The sequence below is a fragment of the Ascidiella aspersa genome, chromosome 5 (genome assembly GCF_963924565.1).
Source record: "Ascidiella aspersa chromosome 5, kaAscAspe10.2, whole genome shotgun sequence".
Lineage (NCBI taxonomy): Eukaryota > Metazoa > Chordata > Ascidiacea > Phlebobranchia > Ascidiidae > Ascidiella > Ascidiella aspersa.
In genome coordinates, this window is record NC_139451.1 from 27620520 (window position 1) to 27636593 (window position 16074).

The 16074-nt window shown below is 35.3% G+C and overlaps 1 protein-coding gene across 3 annotated transcripts in view; it reads left to right on the forward strand.

The window, feature by feature from the left end:
* The first annotated feature begins 5196 nt into the window (after nt 1-5196).
* The window catches only part of LOC146145736 (uncharacterized), a 60376-nt gene continuing 49498 nt past the window's right edge, over nt 5197-16074 (forward strand). For all 3 annotated transcript variants that reach the window (XM_083389833.1, XM_083389834.1, XM_083389835.1), the window contains exons 1-3: nt 5197-5863; nt 6371-6478; nt 15068-15169. In XM_083389833.1, the coding sequence (XP_083245959.1) occupies nt 5797-5863; nt 6371-6478; nt 15068-15169 (277 nt within the window). In that variant the 5' untranslated portion in view covers nt 5197-5796. The remainder of the gene's footprint in view (nt 5864-6370; nt 6479-15067; nt 15170-16074) is intronic.

Here is a 16074-nt window from a genome sequence, read left to right on the forward strand (position 1 = left end):
TATTGAAACGTATTAGTCAAGATGCTGTCGATCTACTCGACCTTTTTGGCTTTGAAATTTATTCTTAAATCACTGCCCTGGTTGAAATTGTTATTATTTAGTATCGGACCGGCACTGATACAACCCTAGTATCGGACGAGTACCAGTATTACCAATTGGTATCGGGTATCGAATTGATCCGATATTATCGGAAATCTCACTGTGGAATTTGCATGCCAATGCTATGGTTAAGGTTGAGGCAATGTACGTTAGAGTTTGGCTAGTATTTATTATAATCATGTTCAATGTAAATATTTAAACAGTTTTATACCTAATTCATATTCTATTTAAGCCAGATAAAAACAACACGCTACTTAAAACAAGCCACAAATTAGGAAAAATAACAAAACAATAACAATATTGCAAAAATATTTTTTTTGTAAATTTTAAATGAATAGCGGATTATTGAAAAATAAAATTATAAAATGTTCCTTCTGAAATTAAAAAAACGAATCGGCAAAATGTGTCAAACTTCTATGTCAAACTGAAATAAATAAGATTGGGAAAAATTAATTAACCAATCAAGTTATGTAAGACTCAAAACTTAGTTCTGTTATAGGTTAGTCCTATTCTGGTATCAAATGTATTTAACTGTGCTTCAATAACCGGCTTGCTGCAATGCAGTTTCGTTAAGATTTTTTAAACAATTTTTCCAAGTGAATAATGACGCCACACGGTGGCAGCATAGATTAGGCGCACGATTTTCAAGGACGGGTTCCAAGGTGTTTTTCCTTTTGAGAGTCAAGTCCCGTGACCTATTTAAAAGCGTGTTTTCACTCTTTTGTCCAAAACTTATAGTTCGTCATTTGTAAGGGGTTAATTTGAAACTATATATAGGCTACACGCTACACTATCGGCAAATATGTTTATTTGCAAAAGTGATGGAGAAATGTCACGTCAACACTACAACAAACGTAGAACCAACCAAATGACAATTTGAAGGATTTGTATATATTAGGTTTTACAAAACTTTGTTCTATTAATGGTGATTACAAAAGAAGATTTTAAACGCATTTTCCTGACTTCAACCAAAGTTTTTCTTTGTTAATTTGTAGACTAAATTTATTGCAGGTAAAATATTAAGTTGTAATTATTTAATAAAACATTGGTATACTCAAAACTTTTACATGAATCTGCAATTTCTTGAATATCCTTAGAGCGTTGGTACAAATTGAAAACCATTCAAGAAATGAAATCATAAATTCATTTCGGTAGACTGCAAACTTTTCTTTTCGTATAGTAATGTCTGAGTCGGCCTAATGGCAAGTGAAGGGCTTAGCAACGATAAACTGCACGAAGATATTGCCAACGTGTTTGTTTATAGTAACAAAATAGTACTTTATGTTTAGGTATTTAGAACTACATTTGTTTTTTAAATACGCATTGGGAAATTTAACGAGTTACAATTGTTGATTGGGTAAACCAACAGAAAAAGAATCGCAAACAATTTCGGTTTAAAAAAGAAAACACTTAAAAGAAAGACAAGTTTGTTTTATTTTAACCCTGTGCGAAATAGCTTCTCAAACCCGAAATATAAACATTTTGAACTGCAGTTGAATGAAAGACTGAAATTCCACTACTGGTATTAACACAGCCAAGCTGATATCTGTAGCAATAATAATTGACTTTACACAACGATTTTAATTTTAAGACAATGTCATCGAAAAGCAATAATTTGACAACTTTAGGTCTTTAGGTTTCGAGGGCTAAGGCAAGTTTAACTCTATGTCATGATTAGCTTTAGCAAATTGTAATTATTAAGCTATTTTGGTTGGTACGTATCCGAGTAAAACACAAAAAGTCAAAAATGACGCACAACCGCTAACATGACATCACTTGGAAAACCTTTGGAATCTTTTGGGGCATAGAAACAACGAAAAACTCCCTTCGCGATTTTCGATCAGCTCAGTTCCGCCAGGGCAAAATTTAATGCTATGGATTACTCTTCAAAGCCGTTAGACGAAAATCGAAAGAGGATGTGCTGCAATTATATATGGTAACGGTTTTTCGCATAGTTTTATCAAAGGTTTACTCGGAGCACGTTTACTCGAGGCACAAAATTATGTTTCGATACTAGTTTTGCCTTAACTCGCCCTGAAAGTTAATTTTTCTACTTGCAATTATAAATTGATTTCGCGGTTTTACATTAAATATTTTAAACCACACTAAAATTTGATGTTTTTAATTTCTAGGTTGGTTTGTTTATCAAAAATCGTTCTAAAATAAGGAAAATTCTATATTGACAAAACCGATTATAATACAAAAGGGTTCTGTAAACAAGGACTTCTCACTTATTGCTTTAGTAAACTATATAAGTGCGTTCTTTCTTAAAGGCATGCCTTAGTCTTATCATGCATGACTATACCAAAATTTTGTAATTAGCGCAGATATTTAATCTAGTAAAACGTAGCAAATACAGTACAAATACCAAGAAACTATTAAAAATTAGTAGTCCAAAACTCGTAAATCGCAAAGTCAGAACCATTTCTTCAGTTATTTAACTACAGTTGTGTAAGTTATTTAACCAAACTTGATTTATATCATAGGCCAGCAAAAAAGAAGAATCAACACCAGACGAAACATGGAGCCAGCAAAATCAATTTAACATGTTGAATTTTGGACTAGAGGGCGAGCCCTCCTAAAAATTGGTTGTCCCCCACCCCGAGTTAAGAACCACTGATTTAAACGAAATGATCGTAGAATGGTCTCGAACGCTTTTCCCAATATTTTTTTTTTTAAAGTTTTTAAACCATATTCCAATTAAAAATTGGCGAACAATTTCGACCAGGAACAGAAAGTTTTTCTAGTTTACTTGTATCATGCTGTCACGTTATGACGTCGTTTCACTCCAAACCAATAAACCTACAGATCCGCCCCTATGCTGGCTTGCCGACGATACTTAAAATGTGCCAACAGAGAGGAACCAAACTGGAGCAAGACTTGTGTTTACACTAAACGCTAAACAAACCCTGAATGTAGGGGATTTGCCAAAGTCGATCGCCCATGTCTAACCCTCGAAACGCGAGGTGTTTTCCGAATGTCACGCGAACACCCTGGGGTCACGTTACCGGGATTTTTGTTAAAAGCAATTCATGGCACGATCTGCGACAATATTTTAAGCGAAACGATTTGCATTATTTTTAAGTCGATTATGCAAAATGTTTTTTCGCAAAATTCGCTCAGAAACGATTTTCGCGGTAACTGTATTCCGATTTTCCGATTTGGGCGTTTGTGCCGTTTAAATTAAAAAACAAAAAATATTTTCCGGTTTTGTTATGTAAAACACGATTTTTTTACATTTTTATAGGTTATTTTCACCCAGAGAAAGGCCTATTTTGTGATTAAATGCAATCCCCCAAAAAGTCCCCGAACAAAAGTATTTTCTACCAATCCCCGTAGTTTGTTGAGCTCGAGTTTTGCCAGTAAAAGTCGAGCACAAATTTTTGTTTATGTTTCGCGATTGTGTCTTTCACTTGCGGCTGGGAGATTTTTTTTTCGACCCAAATGGTAGCTAGTTCCTGTTAACCCAATTTTCTCCCAAACCCCGTACTTTCTTGGGCTCGAGCCGGTATTACACAGGCAAATAATGTTTTCTACATTTCGCGATTGTGTCTTTTACTTAAGCGTGAACAAATCCTATTTTACTCGGTGTGAATAAAAAGATAATTAATCCATTTAACACAACCAGGTTTTCACGCGACTGCACCATCCCTGTAATAATTAGCGTCTTGCCTGAATGAGCTTGAATTACCAACAAAACATATGAAAACACACCTTTAATTCACACATTGAAGTTTTAGCTATTGTTTGATCAAGTCGACAGCGGGTGTTTCCGTATACGTCTGCTCAGGATTATTTGCCTCTATGGGTCGTACAGATCTGTAACGAAAATTCGATTCGGCTCGAAACAACTTTTCCTCTCGTTGTAAAAAGTTACAGCGAAGTGCTTCAATAGTGAGAAAAATCTCACGATAAACCTTTTTGTTGTCGAGCCTTTCATTGCAGAGCATTAAACGAAAATATCTCATTTTTTATTTTTTAATATGTCAGAAATTTAATCAACGCATTGTCGTTAAGTGCTGGTATTTCAGGCAATATTTGTTTAGTGTCGTTTACACACATAAATGTATATATTATTAATGGAAACGTCCGCTTATAATGGACGCTAACGTCTGTGTTGAAAAACCGATAGAATTAAATAAAAAATGTTCAACACTTGAAATTTCTAAACCATTTTTATACACATTTGTATACATCTAAACAAGTTCTTAAGTTGGAGCATACTCAACAATGATAAAAAACGTTGTGAAGTTATATTAATTTTATAGTTTTCGAATTAAGTCAGTTGTTACTGCAACGGGGGATCGACCGACTACGATTTGATTCCAATCGCACAGTTTAACGTTTTGTGAAAAAAACGTCGAATAAATGCGCTTTTCAGAAAAAGGCACAGCCAGCTTAAAAAGCCAAGGTTACGCTTGGACTGTGGCACAGTTGAACGAGAATAAATAGCGGTTTGTATCTAGCTGCCAATGCTTCAACTAAGGCCGACGGTAGATCAGCTACAAGTTAAGATAAAGTGCCAAGTTTTAGCCGTTTCATATAGTAAACGAATAAGGATTTATAATTGCTGAATGGATGTAGGATAAGAAAAACTTGCAAAATAAAAAATAGTGCAAAGTTGCATTTTCTCGGTAAATACATTTTCTTCGTGAATATATTATTATGCTACAACTTGTGTTGGCAGTTTCATTCAATAGCGCTTTTGTAAAGGTTTATTCCATAGTTCCTTTTCTGAGTTATACTGGAACAGCGTTTTTTCCAGTCAATGTCCAAGTGACATCTATATTGCCTTTGAAGTATCTACTGTGTTAAAAACGTAACGGCTACTGGAAACTGTAAGGCTTGTGTCAGAAAACTAAACTTAAAAGTGATGTCAAATTCAGTTGTGTGCAAATAACCTATGGGCTCACAAGAACTTAATACCTCTTTACCCAAACTGTTGTTTATTTTCTAACCTGCAACTGCAGCTTATGCCGACCACCTGTCATTTTTGGTTCACCCCTCCCCTTTTTTAAACGCCAAGTTCAAACCGCCTTGATGTAAGCCGTAAACGAAGCCGCCTTTTAGCAATTGAACGCGAATTGTGAAAAACTTCTTGAAAAACGTTGTCAACCAAATGACAGCACTGGAATTTCAAGACTTTTTTGTGGAATTTTTAGCCGAGTGGCGCTAGTTAGGTTGGCGAGCTTGCCAGACAAGAACTAAGCGGCGAACGTTGTTGTTCACATTGGCAGTTAAAAAAAGGCATATCGGTCTACCCGAAGCCTAGTTTTTACCTAGCCTAAATCCTTTTTTAAGTGTGAATATACACAAATACGAACAATAGTACACCGAAAGGCATCGCATTCTTACCGAATCTGTCGACCAATAATGCAAGAAAGACAAGGCTAGAACAACAACTAGCATGCCGTAATCGTTGGTTAAAAATCAGCTTTAGAAGGGCTACATCACAGTTGCTGAATGAACACATATGTGTGTGTATCTTTCATTGTAGAAACAATAGAGTATATTTTGCGTAGGTTTAGCTTTCGTGGATGACCGCTGAAAAGCCACCTGAGCTGTTTCGCGTGTCTCGGTGCGGCCAAGGCATAAAACAAACCCATCCAACCGGAAACTGGAGATATCTAGTTATCTCAGTCGCGTAGTAATTCAGCGCGAGGCCTGAAAGCGAAAGATAGCCATCGAGATCGGACGATGAAACCTGCTTCACAAGGAAAACGGACCCAGAGCGAAGGATTTTTGTTTTGTCTGGCCTTAATAGGTAAGTCGTAGGTAAAAACTATAGGTAAATCGTAAATATTTGTTGGGAATTCGTGAGTGTTTCCGGCTGTGTTGTTTGAGTTATTTTTAAACAACCAAGGTCCAAGTAAAGTTGTTTTTTTCCGGGGTATATTTGTGTTTCATTGTTTAGGCTTAGGACGACGTTATGAACAAAGTTTAGCCAAATATTGTTAGAAAGCTGTTGACAAAAGTCGGCTATAGGTTAAATCGTGTACCTTATGCGTAACTTATACTTTTAAATGAAACCTTTTGCTAACTTAAACAATAAATCTCTTTTTTGCGATTATATTAACTTCAGTTCAATATTTACACACCAGTTCGTTCGAGAGCAGCATTTGTTTTTAAGGTTAAACGATTTATAACGTATTACGTAACCTAGTAAAATCGGCCCTGAAAATTTTCGTGCACCCTAATTGAATAAAAAAACTGGATCCGCACCTACTATAGTAAGTGCGATTGTTCATCGACAAATTGCTTTCTGTTTCAGTTTTGAGTCTGGCCAGTTTTGCAGTACCAGGCGATGCTCTAACGATTGTTGACAACACTACAAGCACTACTCCAGTAGCAACAACTCCAACCGTCTCTACAGATGCAGGTAGGTCAATGCTATGGAAACCACAGTCAGGTATTCTTGACCAAGTAGACGAATACCGAGTAGCAAGTATAGTGAATATTGCGCAGTACCGAAAATCCAGTACCAAGGACCTAGGTTAACCGCTGAGATGTATTTAAAAGATGACTTTGTAGTTTGAATGTTACAAATTTACGATAGGTCATCTAATTTGAGCAAGCTTTATAACTTTTGGGCGTGGTTTTTATTAGTTGACCTTGTATGTATAGTTAAAATATTTTAGAAAAACTAAATTATCAGTATAGGTCTGCTCACTTGTAATATATTTTAGTCACCTTTTTAGTTGTGGTCCACCTTGTTTTAACCGATGCACCAAATGCTTTGTATATGCGGGTGAGTTTGATATGACAACTTTTTAAATCAGTTTGACCAGTTCAAAATGACGATATGTAATCAGAATTCGAGTTAAAACGTTGGGGTTGTTTTGCGTTACAAGATTGAAATCGTCCAATGAGCTTCCGAACTCTCGTCTATTCACTTTCTCGGCGTTAACAATATACGTTTAAGGTTGAATGTATTAAAAGGCACGTTCTTGTTTGGAAATAGTGCCACAGATGGTTTAAACTTCAAATATATTTATAATTCCGTTTGTTTCGCCGGCGGCTTAAGCGTAGCAAATAGGGAGGTATTTTCAGCTACTATATGGGAAGTTTAAAGTTATACCTACAGTGCATCAATAACTCTTTAAAAAACAAAAAAAAAGCTTTCAAAAAAAATGAAACGTGCCTTATGTATTTTGTTAGATGTTTGTTTCTTAAACCTTTTATTTTCATCACATTTCGTTTATTAATTTCAAGTTGTCTATTTTGGCTTGAAAATTGTGCATTTTATGAAAAAAATAAAATCAAAACATAGGCTAACCATTGTTTTTGGACATGTGTTAATGGTTTTGTTCGTTTGAGAGTTTCTCCAGCAATACTTCAATCGCATTTTACACGGTAATTCGTTATAATAGCATTTTGCTAAACATCGTCACAAAAAATGTGACAACTTAACAAGGCAGAAATTGACTGTTACACCAATTCAGATAAGGCCGATTATTGCACTCTCCCAACCGAGCCACGATGACGGTAGTTTCCCTTTCGGGGCGTTCCGCGTGACTGGGTAAACGCAGGACCGTACAAATTGGGGCGGGGAAATTATCGTGACACGGAGCACGTGTCCACTTTTATGGGGTGATGTGTGATATACCAAATTTAGTATTAAATGTCATTCATTTTTTTAGGCTAGCTGACGTACGATGTCGTTCGTATTTTTCGGCATGCGGTTAATGGAAAATGTAATTTATTTTTTATGATACGTTTATTCGCCTATTTTTTCTCATTTTTGCCTGTAAAAAATGTTTAACTATTTTTTTTTTGAGAATATGTTTAATAGAGTCAAGACATTTTAGGAATGGAAACATATTTAAACAGCATGATGACGCCGACATATGTGTGTGTGTGTAGCGACTAATAGTGTTTTTCCACACTTAAGGGGGACCTGTAGACGTTTGTTTCAATTTTTCCATCTATCTCTTCATTTAAGGTTCCGATTCTGGAGTTGGGTCCGATTAGGGGAAAATAAGATTTTTTTATATGATATTAAAATTGTTGAAACTTTATCAATTAACGATAAATTAGTTTGAGAACTTAATTCTGATTGCGATAATAATTAGGGCCTGAACCTTTTATCCATATGTTGTTGGAATATAGTATTTTATCCCTATTCGAACATCAGATACATTGGTATTAGGCGAAAATGTACTTTTTCGATGCGAAAAAAGTATCGTTGTTTTTGTGATATTCTTTCATACATTAACCAAGTAACCACTTAACGTTTCGGATCACGAAATTTAAGCTGTTTGCACTATTTAATTTATTATTGAAATGGCGCCTATACTACCTGATATTGCCGTTTTGGTTCAGCCTAGTTCAAAACTATCGACATCCTTGTAATACAAATGATAAAAAAACGGTAGAAAACATCTGTTTGCTGACTTGTCTGAATAACTGATTTATGCGTTACGATTTGATGCTGATTTAAATGTTAGAGTGAGCATTGTATCGCGAATTTTTTTAAAGGTACTTGTTTATGAAACACACTCATTATATTCAAAGGTCTTCATTATTTAAAGAAGAAAATCCTTAAGGCTAAGAGCTTCCATAGCCACTTGTTTTCGTATTGGGTTGGAAAGACGCGAAACGCGGTCTTCTGTGGTGTTGTGAATAACTGCTTGCCCGTTTGAAGTTTACAGTCAATAGGGACGTATCTCTCCACAAAAGCTTGCTTCAAAAGCGATGGACGCCTGAGAGCCTCTTAAACGCCTTGGTACGCGGTGTGCGTCCGCAGCCAATTCAGGCCATTTACATTTTGTTTGATAAAAAGGTGTTTTTTTCGTAAAGTGCGGGTGTCTGCGGTAGAATATGTTAACTCAATTTTTCTTAACCTTTTTCAATTGGGGGCGCACCTTGAGACGTATGAAGCGAAGCGAGCGCGACATGTTTAAGATGTACCGATATTTATCTTAAATTGGCTGCATTTTTTTATTATATGGGTTTTATAGTTGCCTATCTTTAAAGGGACTCCCAGCCTTTAGACTAAAACGTTATTTTGTCCATTAAAGTCTTATTCCGAATAATCTTGGATTATTTTGACATACTTTTTCCTCGCTCGCGGCGCACCTAGCAGCCTTCCATGGCGCACCAGTTCGCCGCGGCGCACCGGTTGAGAAACGCTGTTTTAACTGATAAAGTTATGCTAGATTATATTCCAATGACTGCTGTCAGGAATACAACTTTTGTCGTCCATTATGCTTTCTAAGGATAACCGCTTTGTTGTAGTAAAATCATTTTTTGGGTGTTAAAAATTCTAGAAATATAAATGTGCTGTCGCCCAAATAATGCACAAACTAAATCTTGCGTCGTTAACCAACGCAAATCAGCCTAACAAGGAATTTTGAACAAGATGGTTAAAAAAGCATGACATTTTTCTACAATGACGTCATAAATTTACGTGATAACCCGACAAAGCAAAGCAAAGCTACAGCAAAATGTGTCGGTAAAAAGTTACATATACATGTATCTGTACGAGACCGGGAGCCCTACATTGTTCCTCTCCAGTGGTTGGATTCAAATTTTTTGTCAGCCGGTTCTATCACAAAAGTCATATTTTTCAGCCGGTTCTGTTACAAGAAAGCCGGTTCTGTTACAAAAAAGCTACATTAACACTGTGTCATACAAGGGATTATTAGAAACAACAAAAATGATATGTAAAGTAAATTAAAACTAAATGATGAAACTATTCGTTTTTCACCATTAAAATTAGCCTGTACAACATGGTAAATGTTGTTTCTGGGTGAAATTATCTTTACATTTTATAACCAGCTGGTGTACTTTTATTACATAATTAGTATGAAAGTACATATTTAAAAAAAAAACACGTGAGCTACTTTAATCTAAAAAAAAACGATGTATTAGATAAGATGCAAAAATCTATTTAAAGTAACCAGTAATGCTAACCGGTTTGCTGATCTCATAAAATTTCGTGAGACGGTTCTATAGAACCGGTGCGAACCGGCTTAATCCCACCACTATTTCAGTTCCTTACGGTGTTTATTATGTCACCCTAACATGTTGAAAAGCATTGCAACAAAGTTAGGAAAATCCAAGTCAAAACCTGGGTTTAAGCCCTTTCGGTTTCGATTTGCTGGAAATTCCCGCTTGACAAAAGCAGGCAAGCATGGAGAGTTGGTTACGTCACAGTAGGTCGGTCTCGCGTCACGGATCGCATAAGCCAGGGTTTCTTAACCAGGGGTGCACGCACTCCCAAGGGGCGCGAGAACTAGGGGGGTGTGAGCATTCTGAATCAGACACAGAGAATGTATTACTGTAATTCATTTCTTTGCTCAATTAAATGTAAAACTAACTCATGTTTGGGTATTGTGTCATTGTGTTATCGGTTACTTGTATAAAAATAAAATCACAATTATTTAAGCAATTCTAGAAGGGCGTGCAAAAATTGGTTGGTGATTAGAAAGGGGCGCAGCAAGGAAAAATGTTAAGAACCACTGGCTTAAGCCACTCAAACTTACATAATTAACGCATTGATAGTCTAGCAAAGAGGTTGGCAACCGGGGTAAAATTTCCCAGGGGTAATTTTTATTCAAACTTTTCATTTTTATTTACACTTTCATGCTCTGCTGTATTATATCATCCCAAACACGGCTAAGCAAAAAACAAGGCCTATAAAACTGTAAAAAATGTTTAGTATATGTGATTGGTATATGAATGGTCCTGCTATACACAGAGTTTGTTTAACCTTTGTTCATTTCACTTGTTCTGATTGCATTTTTACTCTTGTGAAACCCTATGATTATTTATTTTTAATTTTGTTTTCATTTTTTTTTTTTTTAATATATTTGGCAATAGAATGACAGTGTTTTTTCACATTACATATTTGGGGTCTGGAATAAGCACTAACACCAGGATGAGTTTAAATCCTAATGGGTTGGGATTTATTTTATTGAAAATCCCTAACATAGCTTTGGCAGCCATATACTGACTGTGTTGAGATTCGACCTTACGACCTTAGACCTTCTGGGGATTTTAGGCTAAAACCGGGTCAAAATCGTTGGAAGTTGCATCCTTTGTAATGATTGGCCACGTATGCTTGTAAAACCAATAAATGCACTGCTACATCGTATTTCCAAGTAATTCCCGATTTCTATGTGACAATGGTTCGGTAATCGTTGTGAATTAACTTACCGAAACATGCCGCCTTTTTTGCCTGACCCTGATTGTCATTGCGCCAGTTCTGTTGCTGCTTTTTTGTATAAGGGAATATTTCTTAAACGGAAGATCGTTTTCTTGGTGAGTTGCGTTGTATATATTATGGTTTTCCAGCCTTGGAAATCTAACAACATCTAAAATGAAATCTTTTGTAAATTAATAAAAGCGATGAAATAAAAGTATTGTAAGTTCGCCCAACATTAACGGTCTTGTGTATACGTTAACGTCTTCTTGTGGAGTGTTTACACTGCTCTAGTTTCTCAGTGCCTTGCTTTTAATTCTTAAAGTGTGCTAGATATCAGGCCTTCACTAAGTTTGCCCACACTCTTCTTAAGTTTACCTTTGTGCGTGTGACGTCATAATGGCGCATTGTTATTAAAATTTGTTGTTTTCATTATGGGTTGGGAAACCATTGTCATTTCGGCGAAATAATTTTTTTTATTTTTTTTTTATTTTTAAAAACACGTTTACCACAATTTTCTTTCGAATATCGTACATTAGCGCCAAAGAAAGGCAAAATAAACAACTTTCCGAACCGAAGAATGTTTCTAAATTCTAACACAATATAACAGGGCCATACCTTAACATTAATCCGCCTTCATTATTATTTAGCGCTTCAGATATTTTCGACGAAATGTTGTTTTGCAGAACTATGCGAAGCTTATATTGGCGAGAAAGTAACGCAAAATAAAACAACTTTCCGAACCGAGGAATTTTCTTAAATTTTAACACAACAGAGCAGACACATGTCTTAACTCAAATCCACTTTCATTTTTATGCAGCGCTTCAGGTATTTTCAACGAAATGGGTTTTCGTAGAACACTCGTTTTACTGCCGTATACGGCCGATTGAGATTCGGCGAAGCGTATATTGGCGAGAAACTAACGCAAAATAAAACAACTTTCCGAATCTGGCCGAGTGTATATGAAGAAATAAAGCAATTTGTTGTTGATCAATCCTATTTTTGTATAAATTATATTACCGGGAAATCTTAGTTTATAAGCCCGAACCCCGCGTCAAGAGTCGCCCTTCGTTCAGGTGTTATTTTGTAACCAGATAAAAACCTTATATTCATAGGTAAAATTGGAACAGGGGAAAAACTGGCTTCTAGAGCAGGGGTCATCAAAGTTTTTTAGGCTAGATAGTCATTTGGTGACCCATGTTTTAGAGGTAGTCTGTCCTAATGTTCGTGTTTTAGTTAAGTTTGGGCTCAAATTCAAAGCTGAATAAAATTCAAAAGAACTTTAATTTAAATAAAAAAACATAATTTTATTCGTCGATATCATAATCTTAACTCTCATGGACTGTCACACAGACAAAAAACACAAGAATCTCTAAGAATACTAAGTACCCAACTTGTAATTAAGCAAATGCGTTGAATACTGCACAGCTTAAGGCACGCCTTAAATCCTAACTACAACACTTTTAGTAAAATGGCACTGCATGATAAACTAAAAAACAGTTAAGAAAAATGTGTACAGAAATAACTCCATAAATGATGCTAAATCTGCAAATATTGGGTGGCCAATTAAAACACGTCCAATCCACAAGTCATTATGTTGAAAAGAGAAAAAATTTGAAAAACACAAAAGCAGTTTAAACCAAGCCGATTATTACGTCAAAATTAAAACAAAGTATCTAAGATTCAATTCACATTGACCCTTGAATTTTATGGGAATAAGTGTTTCACCAAAAATACCATTTTTAGCTGTGTTGCTTTAACATTTAAGAAAAATCTTCGTTTCGGAAAGTTGTTTTATTTTGCGTTACTTTCTCGCCAATATACGCTTCGCCAAATCACAATAGGCCGTATATGGCAGTAAAACGAGCGTTCTACGAAAACCCATTTCGTTGAAAATACCTGAAGCGCTGCATAAAAATGAAAGTGGATTTAATTTAAGACATGTGTCTGCTCTGTTGTGTTAAAATTTAAGAAAATTCCTCGGTTCGGAAAGTTGTTTTATTTTGGCGTTGCTTTCTCGCCAATATAAGCTTCGCCTAGTTCTGCAAAAAAACATTTCGTCGAAAATATCTCAAGCGCTAAATATAAATGAAGGCGGATTAATGTTAAGGTATGTCCCTGTTATATTGTGTTAGAATTTAGAAACATTCTTCGGTTCGGAATGTTGTTTATTTTGCCTTTCTTTGGCGCTAATGTACGATACGCGAAAGAAAATTGTAGTGAACGTGTTTTTAAAAAAAAAAAAAAAAAAAAAAAAAAAAATTATTTCGCCGAAATGACAATGGTGTTGGGAATGTAACTGCCTCCAATTGCATTCTCCCGGTTTCCAAAACACTTGATGAGCATGCTATTTGAAGTTGTACGACTGAATTAATTTTGTTAGACACATCGCTTTTAGTGTAAAAACCGTATACGTCTGTTGTACCAACATCATTGACTTTGCTTGATTTCGGCAACGAGGTTCAAATTCAAACAGTTTGTGAATGTTTTGTGGCTGAATTAGGAGACGTGTTATCTTACAGGGATTTTCCCTCATATATCGTTCCTAGCACCGAGATTGTTTTTGAGCAATCTCCGAAAGTTTTGACGCTACAGAGTTGAACTTTTTACACAATCTTTGCATCGTCTACAGTCCTACACCTTTCCAGCAAACACACTTTTTGCGAAATATATTGAAAAAAATTAATATTCAAAAATGTGATGATTAATATTCAGCGATATTAACCTTTAACAGTTAATCCAACAAGTTAAAACTTTAACGATATAAACTAGGAGACACCATCTTCAAAATAAGCCATAAATCATGTTCAAATTTATTCGGACTGAGTGTTTAATGTTCCTTAAAAAATTCATAACCGCCTAAGTTAAATAATGCCCATAGACCGGAAGCGTACAGCTTATAAGCACGTTTCTGCCAATCGCTGTTCTATGGAAAAGTATATATAAAAGTAAAACTAGGTTTTTAAGCAAGCAGGATGCAAAAGTTTTTTAGATCGATAAAGTTATAGTTTTTACCTTTTGTTGTTTGTATTTAGATATATGCCTGTTTCAACAGTTCCAGTTGATGATCTTTCAGCTATATCATCCAAATAACTTTTTTAGCAGAACTGATGATGCTGTTTTGGGCGTAACGGCAGTATTCAGGGTTTTGAATAAAATTGTTTTATATATTTTTCAACCCTTGAGGTTATTATTGGATTTTTAGGGGCATGGTTAGTTTCCTTATTTTAATTCCCTTATTTGGACCCGAGGTCTAAATTATTAGGACAGTTATCTATAAGGAGGACTTACCCATCCCGCCATCTCATTAAATGCGTTGAAATTTGGGTGAGAGTATTGTGAACGACATCGAAATATAAGCTCAGGTTTCCAAGTATTACTCGTTTCAGACGTCCTTTTATGACGCAACTTTTTGACATTATCTCTAAAACATATTTATCGTTATGGTAAGAAATTATTCCCACATTTATCGCTGGTGTTACGCCATATTACACATTGCTCAGGTTGCACTAAATAAAAACACGCGTTGTCAAAACTTGACTGCAATATGAATGTTAACATGTTGTGCAACCTGTTCACGTTCCAATTACAGAAGAAATCTCCTACAGTGAACAGCTATAAACCGGTTTATGCCTTTTAAAACATTTTTTTAAATATGGTTAATGTCGGCTCCTCAGGTAATTGTATTTCTCCCCCCGGACGTTTCGTCAACCAACTCAAGTGGCCTTTTTCAGGGTGAATGCCTATATAGGCCTTTGATCTATATCGTGTATGTTTTTTTATGGTTTATCTGTCCACTAAAAAGGCTTATATTTTTCTAAGGCCTGACTGGATGCTCATCTAACCCGTGTCCGACAAACTCCAACTGCACCGACATTTTTAGCAACTCTACTTACGAATGCTTTTGCCTTTCCGGATATGTATGTAAGTAGCTGAAAAATGTGAACGTGTGAGATTGCTATTTACAAGTTTCTAAAACTTCAACGCTTTTTTAAGACACTCATTACGCGGGAAACTCTTATCACGGCCGGTTTTTCTCACATTTCGAAACGTTTTGATTACGCTTGGTCTTAATCAGAGCGTGTCGCATTCCGCTGCTTTTCAACAACCTTTAAGGACGCTTTTATTTGCACTGACCCAAAGCTTACCCGTTTGCTATATTTTACACATTTCGAAATTTTAGTTTTTGCATACTAAACTAAATGATCAACGGTCCTAAAAAATCCAAAGCAAAGTACTACATAGAATAATCAAACACAATCCATAGTTCAAGAAGTTACCTAAAACACGAACGGTAATACATTATTTCCTAATTTCCAGCAAATATTGCCTTTTTCGTTTATTCACCAGAATCAATGTGTGAAAGGTTACGATTAACAAAATTCTACTCCCATAAATTTGTAGCAACCCACACTTTTCATTGAATGCTCAGCAGTAAGCATAAATCATAATTAGGGCGAATATTTTTTGACTTGTCCAAAAAAGTCAAAATTTTGTCAAAATTTACACGTTAGGTCAAATTTTTTTTATCAAATATCGAATGAAATGCACATAAACCGTTTACAAAATTAAAAAAAAAATGTGGTCAGCTTTTTAAATTGGTCGTAGTTTTTTTTTTAATTGATCGTTAAATTTTATCAAAAAAAATTAGTTTTGATTTATATTCAAAGTCTTTTCAACCGTATTATATCTTCATTAGAGCAATATACGTTATAAAAAACGTGTGAATGACGACGCCTAGGTTATTTAAATCAATTTATTTCTGACAGGTCAAAATTTTGTCAAAATAAATTATTTTTAGGTCAAAATTTGTCAAAATTTTAATTTTT